The sequence below is a fragment of the Papio anubis genome, chromosome 18, assembly GCF_008728515.1.
Source record: "Papio anubis isolate 15944 chromosome 18, Panubis1.0, whole genome shotgun sequence".
Lineage (NCBI taxonomy): Eukaryota > Metazoa > Chordata > Mammalia > Primates > Cercopithecidae > Papio > Papio anubis.
This window is the reverse complement of record NC_044993.1, coordinates 44,825,668-44,838,785: the sequence shown is the minus strand read 5'-3', so window position 1 is coordinate 44,838,785 and position 13,118 is coordinate 44,825,668. Positions and strand designations below refer to the sequence as shown.

The 13,118-nt window shown below is 55.6% G+C and overlaps 1 protein-coding gene across 15 annotated transcripts in view; it reads right to left on the bottom strand.

The window, feature by feature from the left end:
• The window catches only part of ZNF720 (zinc finger protein 720), a 92,461-nt gene extending 79,605 nt beyond the window's left edge, over nucleotides 1-12,856 (bottom strand). For 5 of the 15 annotated variants that reach the window (XM_031658292.1, XM_031658296.1, XM_031658291.1 and 2 more), the window contains exon 1: nucleotides 1,106-1,426. Coding sequence is in view for 9 of the 15 variants with exons in the window: in XM_031658291.1 (XP_031514151.1) it covers nucleotides 1,106-1,108 (3 nt within the window). In the remaining 6 variants the exon portion in view is untranslated. Of the gene's footprint in view, nucleotides 1-804; nucleotides 1,000-1,092; nucleotides 1,438-6,789; nucleotides 7,023-7,332; nucleotides 7,513-7,609; nucleotides 10,276-12,698 lie in introns of those variants that run through there. The other 10 variants (XR_004179803.1, XM_031658298.1, XM_031658290.1 and 7 more) reach the window with 8 other exon arrangements.
• Nucleotides 12,857-13,118: the final 262 nt, after the last annotated feature.

Genomic DNA, 13,118 nt, shown 5'->3' with positions numbered 1-13,118 from the left:
GAGCGAGCTCTAAAACCTACCCCAGGATAGCAAACGTCAGACCTTCTTCCACTCTCCTGGCACTGCACGCCTTCTGGGGAGTGCTGCCAATCCTACTTCAACTGAAGGGACAGGGGCAGGTGCCCAGCCAGTTAGATGTTCAGTGACCTAACAGGTTTCAGGAAAACAGCATAAATCACTCAAACACCGTTTTTATACAAAGGAAGGAAACGGTAAGGCACTTATACTTTATACTTCAACAGGTAAGGCCACAATACCTCTTTTGGGCAAGAAACATGTCATTTAATTATTTCCATAACAGCAGATAATTTAGTATCTGTGAACACTTCTAGGAGGTGCCAAGTTCTGTCTCATAAAATCTGGCATTAAACTCGGACATCCAGATAGCAGTAGAATATGGAACAGAGATATCCACTGTCACAAATCCTCCACTGCAAAAGAGAGGCCCTGACGTTTTAATGAATGTTTCTAATTGACCAATTAATCCAGCACACCTTCTGTGGAAATGTATTCGTTTTCGACAGCCATAGTGAAAGAGAGATTGCCCGTTTCTTTTCCCCAGCAGCATTTCCAAGCTAAGCCCTGGGATTTTGAAATCGCCGCTCCAGAGGACCCTAAACCACAAACCACGGCGGCAGGCTTCCCATTTCACCAATCGCTGTTTGCCCAAATAAACCCTTCCACGCTTTAAGGGTGAGTCCCTTTAATTTGTAAGAGGAAAAAGGAGACTGGGACACCATGGGGCACAGTATCTTCCCACACACGAATCACACACCGACCCGGGGTTTCCCCTGAGACCCTCACGTTTTCACCGCACAATCTGAGGAGACGCGGGGCTGCAGCACAGAGCTGCCCAAAGACGGCTCCTGCCAGGGCCAGGTGTCGCTCTGCAGCGTCGGACCGGACCGGACGCGCGGGGTCCCTGCTGCCGACCCGGCCGCCATCTTGCGGCGGAGGAAACCAAGAGCCGAGTTGCGCCCGCGGGGACCCGGGGCCCACACCACGGAGCTGACCTTGGGGAGGCCCGGGTGCCCCCAAAGCGGGTTCCCGCCGCTTCCGACCGCCCCTCTCCCTCCTCTGGGGACCCCCGACCTGGCACATTCACCATTTCCCAGCTTCCGGGATGTCCTGGCGTCTTAGCTATGGAGCTCCCAGTGCCTGCAGGTCACAGAGCAACAGAGGTTCCGTCTATTCTCAGAACGCGAAGCCGCCTGGGCCTCCTAGGTGGAAGGACTCGGAACCCTGGTGAAGAGACACAGCTCTCACTGCAGTCAACAAAGGCCCCCGCCAAATCCCAGAAGCAGCCCCTGCTCTCCGGCTGCTCCCGATTGGACGATTTCCACTCCAACGCCACTGATTGGGTAAAGCTCCAGGCCTCGCCCCCTCATTAGTTCTGTTTTGAATGGGAGACAGGCTCATTGAGGTGGGGCCTCCTGCTGAGAGTATTACAGCTAATTTAAGGGGTGAGCTGGGACTTGAAATGCACTTGCTTTCCCGTACCTGGTTTTGCTTGTATAAGGCATCTTATTATCTAATTAGGTTTAAGAAGGAGGGCATTTGGACACCTTTAAAACAACTTTTTAACCTTTCTAATAACACAAGAAAGACCTTCATCCCATCCCTTAGCCCCTCTCATCACACGGTACCCCACTGCTCAGGACATAACTGTGGGACTGCAGAGGGAACTGCTGGGGGTTTGGGGGAGCACGCAGGAGGCTTCAATGGCCAAGGTAATGGAGGCTTCCCTTCGGTGTCACTTAAAATCTCAGGGAAAGTAATGGACATGAGGATTGTAATTTTTTTTTCTTCTCTGAATTTGCAAGAAATAAAGGACGATCCAAGCGTCCCAAAAGGCATTCAATTATACATGAGGCCGAGGGCCTCCGTGCTCTGGAGAGGGATGGCCTGGCATCAGCCACCAGCTGCAGTGAGCTGAGATGGTGCCACTGCAATGAGCCTTAAACTTCCCTCTTGTAGACAGGCCGCCTCCACACACCCGCTTCTCACATCGCAGGCTCTATCCCTACGGTCCATCAAGGCGGGCTGCCTTCTTCCCATGTCATTAGCTCTCCACAAGCGTCTAGTGAGCTCTAAAACCTACCACAGGATGGCAAACGTCAGACCCTCCTCCACTCTCCCAGCACTGCACGCCTTCTGGGGAGTGCTGCCAACCTCACTTCAACTGAAGGGACAGGAGCAGGTGCCCAGATGCTCAGTGACCTAACAGGTCCACCATGCCCAGGGCCTGACCCCACAGCCTAGCACCCATCCCCCACCTGCCCTGCACTCCAGCCTTTTTCCTCCAACGACAGGGGATGTTCACCTGAGCCACAATCCCATGAGTCTAGTGAGTGGGCCAGGCAAATCCCAGCTGAGTGCCTGTGACTCCACCCTCTTACCTTCCACTCAGGTGACATTACAAGCATAACCTTGAATTTGAGCTAATTTATACATATGCCTCTCCTGGTAACCTGCGGGACAACAGCCCTCACAATCCAGAGGCTGGGGAAGCAGGTTTCAAAACCTCACTTTATTCCAATGTGAAATGAAGACATGATGGTTTAAAAATGAGGAACAGTTCCTGAGAAGCTGTGGGGGTGCTTCACTTGCCAGCGCATGCCCACTCCCTCTGAAACAAGGTGTCTGGTGACACCATATCCATAAGCAGCTCTCTGCAAAGCCCCATGTAGTGGTCACAGCCAGACAGCCTCCCTCAGGCTCACAGGGCAGCAATGTCCTCCCCCAGTCCAGGCTCCCACAGCAGGCACAGACAGGGGCAGAGAGGCAGCAGCCATGGCCCGTGGGGTCCCCTGCCACCCTCAGAGCTAGTCTCTGCAGAAGGTGCTGTGTGGGAAGCAGCGGGGCTCCACAGAGCGGTGACAAGCCCTCCTGTGTCTGTAACCTTTCCCCAGGATCCATGTCAACCCTGGTTCCCCACGCTCCTTACCAACCCCACCCTCCCTGTGTCAGGCAGCTCGGGTTAAAATGGGGAGAATGATACATTCCAACTGTAGATCCCAAGGTTCTGTCCATCTGGGGTACAGGGAGTAGGGAGGCCAGTCAGAGCCTGTGGCAGCACCGCCTGCTGGGCCTGACGGCAGACAGGCCAGGGCTGGGCACAGGGACATCTGGGGGACCACCACTGACAAACCTGTCCCTCTCAGCCTGGAGCTATGGCCAGGCCAATCATGACTAATAAAACCACTGCAGCCTTCATCCTGCCACAAAACTAAAGTGCACCCCAACCCCCAGCCCTGCCACAAAGCTCTGGCTCCCCATCCTTTTTGGCTTAAAACTTAGACATTAAGCCAGGTTGGGCCTGGGAGTTGTGGCAGTAAAAGCAGCAGCCATAACATCAACCATGCAAATGAGCTGAGGAATCCCATCTGCATGTCATCCACTCTGAACTGCCTCAGGGTGATGTACAGGCTGGGAGGGAGAGATCAATACTCGTGGCCATGGACACACTCCACACCCCTGATGTAAGATGGGGAGGCTGAGGGGAATATGGGGAGCCTGAGGGGCCCCACAGCTGGGAACTGAGGACCGTACATGCCATTCACAGGTCTTCAATTAGGCCTTTGCATCGTATATTCACTGAATCAGTGCAAAAGAATCTTTTAGTGGGGCATGCAGGCTGGGGTCCCAGGAGGATGGTGGGGGTGGAACACGGAAGAGGGGCTCACTTCCTCTAATCTGCGAGCATGCCCCCTTCTCCTGGAGTCTGCATCTCTAACATCAGGGTCCCTGACTCTCTCTCTCTCTCGATCCCTGCAAGCTTGAGGAAAAAGGATCCTTGGCAGCCACAGGGCTGGGAGCTCAGTTCCTCTGGCCCCGCTGGCTCAGACTCAGTGACCATAGGGTCCCCAGCCCTAGCTCTGTTTTTTTTTGTGTTTTTTTTGAGGCAGGATCTCATTCTATCACCCAGGCTGGAGTGCAGTGGCACAATCATGGCTCACTGCAGCCTGGACCTCTCAGGCCCAAGCGATCCCCCCACCTCAGCCTACTGAGTAGCTGGGACTACAGGTCGCGCCACCACAGCAGGCTAATTTTTGCTTTTTGTAAATGGGGTTTCGTCATGTTTCCTAGGCTGGTCTCCAACTCTTGAGCTCAAGTGATCCACCTACCTCGACCTCCCAGAATGCCCTTTCCCTGTTTTTCTGGACTCCTGGAACTAGTGGTGCTGCACCACCTCTGCTTTCAGATTCTCCTAGTCTTCTGGGGGAGTAGAAGGTGGGAGAGGAGGTAGGTGTCAGACTGGGCCAGGGCCCTGGGCTCCCCTCTAGGCTGGTTAAACTCCCACTTGGGACAGATCAAGCTCCGTGCCATATTCAGTGAGACGCGTGGAACAAGTACTTCCCTCCCAAAAGCAGAAAGATCCCTGATTGCTGACAGTCAGGATTCCATGCACTTGACTTGGCCTGGGGCCCGGCTGCCTCTCACCCTCACACCCGGTTCCAATCGCTGCACTCTGTGGCCTCCCTGCCACCAGATTAGGTGTAGACAGTGGGCATGGGACAGGGTTGCTGACACCCCTGGCTGACCAAACCCCTTTCCCACACTGAGGGGAGAAAAGGCAGGAGGTTAGGGGCTCCCAAAGGCAGCACTGCTTGTGACAGCACCGCGGGAGTCCTTAGGGCCTGCTCCTAAGGCACACTTTGCACTGGAACCAGAGGCAGCCGGGGAAGGAATAAAGCCACTCCTTAGGAACTGAAATGCAAGATCACCAAGATACATTGTTAAATGAAGTAAACAATAATAACCTTCATCCATGGCATGCCACAATTCCAAAGAAAAAAAAGAGGGGGAAAAAGATCACATGGAGTATTTCTGGAAGGATTCACAAAGAACTTCTCATCACTGGCTACACTTTTCAATTTTGAGCCATGTCAACCTATTACATATCTTAAAAAACTAAAGGCCAACTTATAAGTAGGGAGCCATGGAGGGGCCTCAGCTGAGAAGAATGAAGAGGATGTCACTGATGACCTGGAGCTGCTCCAAGACGCCGGCCATGTTGGGGGCTGTGAACTGAGGGGCCGTGGGGGGATGAGCTGTGAGTGAGGCTCATCTTACCCAGGCTGGGTGGGGGCCCAGCTCCACCCAGGGATATACCTGGAGGGGCAGGATGCTGGCACTGCAGCCCAACGGTATCTCCCATTCATGGTGCGCTGCTGGGCCACAGCCTGCTGGGCCGGGCACTTGAGGTTCTCAGAGCTTTGCTTCTCGTGGCTCTTACTCAAAAACAGGAGAGAGAGCAGAGGCAAGAAAGGACTACCTGCCCACAACCTACAGGCGCATCTCAACCCGCCGGCCCAGCCACAGCCCACCTGGGCCTTATAGATGGCATCAGATTCCTTCTCCTGCTGCAAGCCCGACCAGAACTCAGCTTTGCTCTCACAGACCCAAGCAACAAGGTGGTGGCTGCCAGATCTCCCCAAACAGGAAGAAGACAGCCAGAGTATGGAGGTGGAGGAGAAGGGGTCCACATTCAGACCAGGACTCTCAACAGAGACAGGAATGCCACTGGCTTCTGAAAAAGAGTTACTTGTGGTATGGGAAATTTAACATGGTCAACTCCTAAGCACTAAAAACCAGCAGCACTAACACTCAGGGACTGTGACCTTCACAACCCACCCAGCAACTTCCAAATGCTCCTTAGGAGAACAGCACAGCTCAGCTGGGTCGCTGGTTTCACTGCTCACTGGCTTACAACCAATACAAAGCTCCAGATTCTGCATCTGGGAGCCTGATAGCAGGTGGGTGGGGGATGGGAAGGGGCTCTAGTGAGTGTGGCCAGAACAAGCTCTTCTTCACTGTCCAGAGCTTCTCTCTTCAACGACCCAGCCCTAGAACAACCCAGGCTGCCCATTGCCTGCAGCAGGGTGCAGCTGGCTGTAGCCCCAGCCTCAAAGGGCTGCTCCTCAACTATGCTCCACGAAGGCGTCCACCAGCTCCTGGCACAGGCGACAGAACCTATGCCTATGGGTGCAGGGGAAGCTGGCATGGGAGCACTCCTCTGGCAGCTCCTTGTGGGGCACAGGCAGGGAGCTGAGGTCAGGGGCAGTGGGCTCAGCAGGTAAAGACTATAGTGGCACCTGTCGTTGCCAGTGATGCCCATGCCGTCAACCGAGAAGAGCTCCGCCTCCGCGTCGCAGCGGTTGAGCGTGCAGTGGTGCAGGGTCTTCAGCTGTCAACTCGTGCTCCAGCAGATCCAGGCAACACGGGGGCCACACCATTGTCTTGCAAAGTCAGTGGAGCCACAGATGACACTCTGCTCCTGGTCCCACTCCAGGATGCCAGGGATGAGGACTGGAACCTGACCCAGTAGTCATGGTCATCCACCTCTGCCGTGTCCAGCGTGTACAGACCCTCCATGTCCACTGCATTGTGCCAGTGCTAACCGTTCAGGTCATTGGTGAATGCTATGGAGGCTGCCACGTCCCCAGCAAAGTCCTTGTAGTGGCCACTAACAACAAAGCCCAGGCTGAAGATGACGCGGCTCCACGTGAACATCTGCAGCGTGGTCTCCTCACTGGGGCTGATGGCCATGACGATGCCTCCCTGACCGACGCCCCATGTGGCTGCCACTCTGAAGTTGCTGGGTACCTGGGAGGGACCAAGGCTGGGAGGGCGAGAGGCCACGCCCACAAAAGCCTCAGGCTATATCCACCTGGCCCAGCTCACCAAGATGGGGGAGGCCAGTTTCCCTCACGTCCCTGCTGTACACAAGAAACATTCCAGCAGGAGACAGGTGGGCCTGAGGCTGTGAGGCTGTCACTCACTCACCAGGGGCTTCGGAACCTTAAACATGGCTTTTTCTTGAAGCAGCTGCTCAGGTTGGTTCCTGTAGGGCAGGTCCCTCATCATCTGCAGCTCCACGTTCCAGTACTGGGGCTGTAGAGGGACCAGGGAGGGAGACATGGGCTCAGCCTGTGCACCGCAACCTGCCCTGGGAAGTCCCTTCTCCTCTCTCCCCAGAGACAGCCCCAGACTTCCCAATGAACAGACCCGCGGGGAGCCTCAGGGAAGTGCACAGAACCCCACCTGGCACCCAAGAAGGAAGGGGGTTCCCAGTGAGGACCGGGCCAGGTCACAGGCCCCTGTGCAGGAATGTGCTCCTCACAGCCCAGCCCCGAGGTGCAGGCGCCTCTCCACACGTGCAGTCCACAGTGTGCTCCGTCACAGGGGCCATCCAGCTGCACACCTGGAATGAGGTGGCCCCTCTCGAACGGGCATAGTGGACCCCATGGCAGGCAGGGGAAAGGCAGATGGGGCCGCCCACCAGTCTCAGGATCCTGCCACAGGCTCCTTCTTCATCAAGGTCCTCACCTGCTCCGGGTTTTCCTGGCCCTGAGATGCTGCCCCGAAAGGCGAGTCAGAAGCACATGGGCGCCGCTCCCAGGGCTGCTCTCGCCAGAGGTGGCTCACAGCTCCCTAGAGGGAGACCTGGAGTCTCTTGCAGTTCCCAGGGGACAGGTGCCAGCCGCTCAAGGCGAGCACTTTCAGGGACTGCAGGAATAGCCAAGCATGAATGGGCCAGGCCTCCTGGTGTGTGGCCCTCCACCCACCCGGGGACCCTCTTCCTTGCTCCTCCCTGGAGTCCCACCTTTTAGTCACCGTTCTGGGGCTGCAGGGCACACAGTGGCTGTTCCAGGTTTCCGAGCAGGATGTGCTTGGGTGGTGTGCAGTCGGTGGGGTCCATCTCCAAGCCTTTCTGCTCCTGCCGTGTGTGGGACCCGAGGCTGGTGGTCGGCACACGAGCACCCAGGGCCAGCTGCCTCTAACTGTGGCCCTGGTCTGGGTTCCTCAGGCCCAGGCTCCTCCAGGTGGAAAGGCCTGGCCTTGAGCCCCCTTCGTCAGCCTCTGACCTCCTTGCTCCCTGCCCCTGTGCCCCCTGCCCAATCTCTGGCCCCAATGCCTCTGTACCTCCCAGGCCACTGTCAGTGAAGACGCTCAGGAAGGACAAGGAGCTGCATCACCTGGGTCCAGGCTCCTGAGCAGTCTCAGATGTGGCACTCGTCACCTCGGGCCTCGTGCACTGTGCAGGGCTCTGTCAGGAACAGGAGAGGGGCAGGTGCTCCCAGGGCCCTGCACCCTGGAACAACCCACCCAGCTCAGAAAATAGTTGGCAAGGAAGCTTCATGGATGATTTTAATTTTCAACTTTAGGCTTCCATTTTCAAATTCCGCTATGGACACATAAGCTATATTTTGGTTTCAATACACACATGTGTTCGCACGCGTACCTACACACACACACAAACACACACACACACCCTGGCTGGCTGAGGGCAAGAATCCTTGCTTGCAAAGCACCTCCTGCCAGTGCTTCTGAAGCACACACAGGCCTTGGAGAGCCCAAAAAGCCTCCTGCTTTTTGTGCTCTAGTGTCTCGGGTGGGCAGGGCTTTTGGCACTGCGGGGCCTCTGCAGCCTCGCCCAGCTCTCCTGGGGCAGCCTTCATGCAGGGGTGGCCTGAGAACTTTCTAGGGCTGCCAAATTCAATGCCCCCATTGAGTTTCATGGGATTTTAATGGTCATTGTTTTGGGGGAGGGGAGAGGTTGTAATGAACTGTGGGCCCCCTTGAGGTACAGACCTTTTCCACAGTTGCTCTTAATAATCAGGCCTCAGGAACCTGAGTGCTTCCCCAGGGAACTTGAGTCTATGGAAGCTTTTATTTGGCAACCAAGCCAGGCTCACCACACCAGCCGATGGTGCTGCTTGGAGCCGACTTCCATGCTCAAGGACTGTAAAACTTTTTAGTTTCTTTAGGAGACTAAGTGCTCATCTTTTCAGAATTTAATCGGGCCGATTCCAAGCCCTAGCTTCATACTGCTTGGCTTTCTTTTCAGAATTTCAACTGTTTTTTCACCCCAGGCCATGAAGTTAGAGATGCAGGTATGATGCCCTGAAGAGCAGACCTGTGCTCCAGTCCCGCCTCCACAAGCTCGTCTGTGACACACAGGCCCCAGCTGGGGCAGTGAAGTGTTGCCTGGCCCTGCTCACAGGGGCCCTCCCTGGGCAGGCAGCCCAGCTTCCGGGCCAACCTTCCACCATGTGGAGCACCAAGCCCGCCTGCGGCCCCGCCATGCTGCGCAGCTCTGAGAGGTGGTCCAGCGTGCTGCCACCCGGGTGCAGTGAGAAGTGAGGCGGGGACATGGGTATTCATGGTCCATGAACACCCGGTGGATCTCCAGCACCATCTCCTGCGGGGACACCTGCCAGGGAGAAGGCCTGGACCACCCTGGTGAGAGGCCACATGGTAGGGAGCAGGGTCATACCCCTTTCCCCAGCCCCAAACACCTGGGTCCTGAGAATATATGTCTGAAATACTCAGTTTCCCACTTTTGGGCTTTTACATTCCAGGCCATCCATATACAGCCTGCCCATTGGCACCTGTGTGCCCAAGTGCAGGACAGAGCCTGGCCCCACTGACTCTTCCTGCAGCCTAAGAGCAACCCCCGAGCAGAGGCGAGGGAGTTGGAAGAAAGGGAAGAAAGACAGGCTTGCTCTTGCCCTTGCCTAGTGCCAAGGGCTGAGCGCCCCAGGGCAAATGGCCTTTTCCTTCCTGAAGGGGTGCTCCAGGGCCCAAGCCTGGGAGCAGAGAGGACATGAGAGGGCCTTGCCCGGCTCCCCACCAAGTTACCAGCCTGCAAGTCCTCCAGGTTTGCTCTGTCCTTGGAGAACACCCAATACCGCCCCCCAGGCCCCGGTGACAGATGGTAAGGTCATGGCCCAGAGAGAGGTGACTTGCCTGAGGGCACAGAGCAAGAGGCTGGGGCACCCTGGACCTGACACTACCCACCCGCTCCCACTCCTCTCCCTAAACAGGGCTGGTAGGCCCAGCTGGTAGCTGTCCTCTAGCAATAAGGCAATAACTGAACCCGTACTCCATTCCCAAGTCCACTATGTTAGCAGAGTGACCCCAGGCAGGGCCCAGGGCCCTCCATTTCCTGCCTACAGCACAGGGCCAGAAGGAGCCAGGGCAAGGTTGGGTTTTCCAGCCTCATCCTCCCCAGCAGGCTCAAGCCCTGGCCCCCAGCTCTCCTCCTCCATGGTACCTGCAGGGAGAAGGGTTCGATCTCGGGGCCAGGATCTCCACAGAAAAGCCCAAATCCTGAATAGTGACTTCTATTCAGTGGTGTCATCTCCTGGCTTGACCTCATCCAGCCCATGTTCCCGGGATGGCTCAGCCTCCTCCTTCCTCCTTCAGGCTCCTCCTTCTTCAGGCTTTCCAGGCAGTTCCCATTCAAGAACATGAGTGATGGTGGCTCTGGGGGTGACAAGAAACGCATCGAGTCGGATGGGCATTGCTGGTGAGGGAGGACTGTCTGCCTCACCCCACCTGGGTGGGCACAAGTCGTATGGAACTGTGTCCACGTGCCCTCCCGAGCCTTGGCTCCACAGTCCCAGTTCACCCTTGGCGCACCTGCAGGCTGCTGCCTTCTCCCTTTCACATCCTGTGCCTCCCTCCTCGACTGCTCCTCCGCCCACCACAGTGTGGCTTCCACCTGAGCTCACTGTCCAAACCACTTGCCCCACATCACCAAGGCCACCCTCAGGGCCAAGCCCCAGGGGCTTCTCCAGCCCAGGTGCATCGATCCACTCAGCAGCACCCAGACCACTTCTCATTTCCTCTCCTCCTCCCTGACCAATGCCATACCCTCGTCCCTCCCTCTCCAGCTCCATCCTCTTCCTCCAGTCCTGAGCTGGGAGTGTTGGACCCCCGAGCCTCTCCTCATTCTCACTTCACCCTCTCCCATGACTTCAAAGGAGCTCCCATTTTCCAGCTCTCATAGCCAATCCTGGCCTCAATCAGGCCTTTCAGACCAAGGAGACAGCTGTCTCCCGGGCATTAACATGTGGCTCTCCCTTCAGTATCATGGAAGACCCATCCTGCAGGGATGAAATTCATCTTCCTCCACAAACTGATCTCTGCTCTGCGAAGGACCCCACCACTTATCTAGTCACCCAACCTCAATCTCCCTTCTCCTATTTCAAGAATGCCACCTGGAACCCTTCTAAGAAGCACACTGCTCACAAAACCAAGCTGCTTTTTTTTTTTTTTTTTTTTTTTAAACGGAGTCTTGCTCTGTCGCCTAGGCTGGAGTGTAGTGGTGCAATCTCGGCTCACTGAAACCTCCGCCTCCTGGGTTCAAGAGATTCTCCTGTCTCAGCCTCCCAAGTAGCTGGGATAGGTGCGTGCCACCACGCCTAGCTAATTTTTGTATTTTTAGTAGAGACAGGGTCATGTTGGCCAGGCTGGTCCTGAGCTCAGGTGATCCGCCTGCCTAGGCCTACCAAAGTGCTGGGATCACAGGCGTGAGGCACCATGCCCAGCTAAAATCAAGCTTCTTAAGCCAGTTCTCTCAGGCACCAGCCTAATGGCAACCGCAGCTCCTGCCAGCTCCTCCACTGAGGTCTACATTCCCCAAACTACAGAAGCCTGAGAATACCTGAAACCTGCCCTCCCACCTCTGTGCTTTTCCGTGCTGCCCCTGACATCTCAGTCTGTCCGGCAAATGCTGACTCATCCTTCAAGGCCTAAGTGAAAGTGTCTACAGGTAGACTATTGCTGCCCACCTGCTGACCATCCTCCTTCCCAGAGATCAGTGAATGAAGGATATGGAGCCCCAGGAGGAGGGAACTACATCTTCTGATCTGTCCATAGCCTTGACCTCCAAAGTTTAGATGTGGATGGAGTAGAATAAAGGCAAACTTCTTTTTTTGCAATTTGGCCTTGACCCTAATGGTCAGGCTGCATCTGCTTGAAATCTACAATAAAGAGCAAATGGTTGATAACGTTGTGAATTGCAGAGGGGAAGCTGGCAGCTGAGAATCAGGGGAAGGAAGTGAAAATTTAGAATTTTACTGCAACCCTTAGAAGAATTAGGTTGGGAGAACAGGGTGGTGGATTTGAGACCCTGCTTGCCATACATGTGGAAAATGCAGGGAAAATCAGTCCCCCTGTGGAGTGTTAAAATAATTAAATGGGAGGCAATTGACTGAAGTGGCTGTAGGGCCCTGGGTTTCTACCTAAGAAAACCAAAACGTAACTCATGCATTTCTTAGAAATAATTTAAAGGAAAACAAAACAATCTTAACCAACCACAAACCACCGATTAACCTTTGATTACATAATCAGGGAATTTCCGCCTGGACAGTTCAAATAAGGGGACTACATAACTGTAGCCAATCAATTACTGAATTGGCTTTGCCTCCTCATGCACCTTATAAAACCCTTTCGTTCAAGCCCCTCCGGTGGACCCCAAACCACAATCCATGGTTGTGGCTTCCTGATTCACGAGTCGTTATTTGCTCAAATAAAATATTTAACGTTTTAACCAAACCTCAGTTTAATTTTTAACAAAAGAAAGGACTACGGACCCCACGGACCACAGCTCCTCCCACGCCCGAACCCTGAGCCGGGGTTCTCCCGTAAGGCCCCTCCGGTCATCACCGCACAACGCCGGGAGACACGCGGCTGCCGGCGCGAAACTGCCCGGAGAGGGCTCAGGGCAAGGCCAAGGTCGCCGCGCAGGGACGGGACGAGACGAGACGCTTGGGGTTCCAGCTGCCGGCCGAGCTGCACCGTGCGACCGAGGAGACTCCGGGCCCCCCGACTCCGGAGCCGCCAAGGGGAGGCCCGGGTTCCAGCCGACCCCTGCCGCGTCTCGGGAAGCTAGGCAGACTCACCATCTCGCGGCTTCAGGAGCGTCCCGGTATCCTCTCTAGGGACCTTCCAGTACCTGGCAGGTCACAGGGCAAAGGAGGCTGCGGAATGAAGGAGAAAGAGCAGAAACACAGATCAAGCAGGGAAGCGCACCTGGGAGAGGAAAAAGCCAGCCCAGAACTCAAGAAGTGCGCCCCCTTTTTCGGCTGCGCCCCTGATTGGACAGGCTCGACAACGGCGCCGCTGATTGGATAGGGCTCCAGGTCCCGCCCCCTTGCCCCCTGAGTGACAGGAGATGCGACCATAGGTGAGGCTGAATGAAGCCTGAATGAATGATTGTCTGCAGCCCTTTTCAGGCAGGGCTGACTCCCTGTGCTGGGACCTGGGGCTGCCCTGGACGTTGGCATTTAACTTTGCTCATAAGGTTATATCAGTTTATGAGT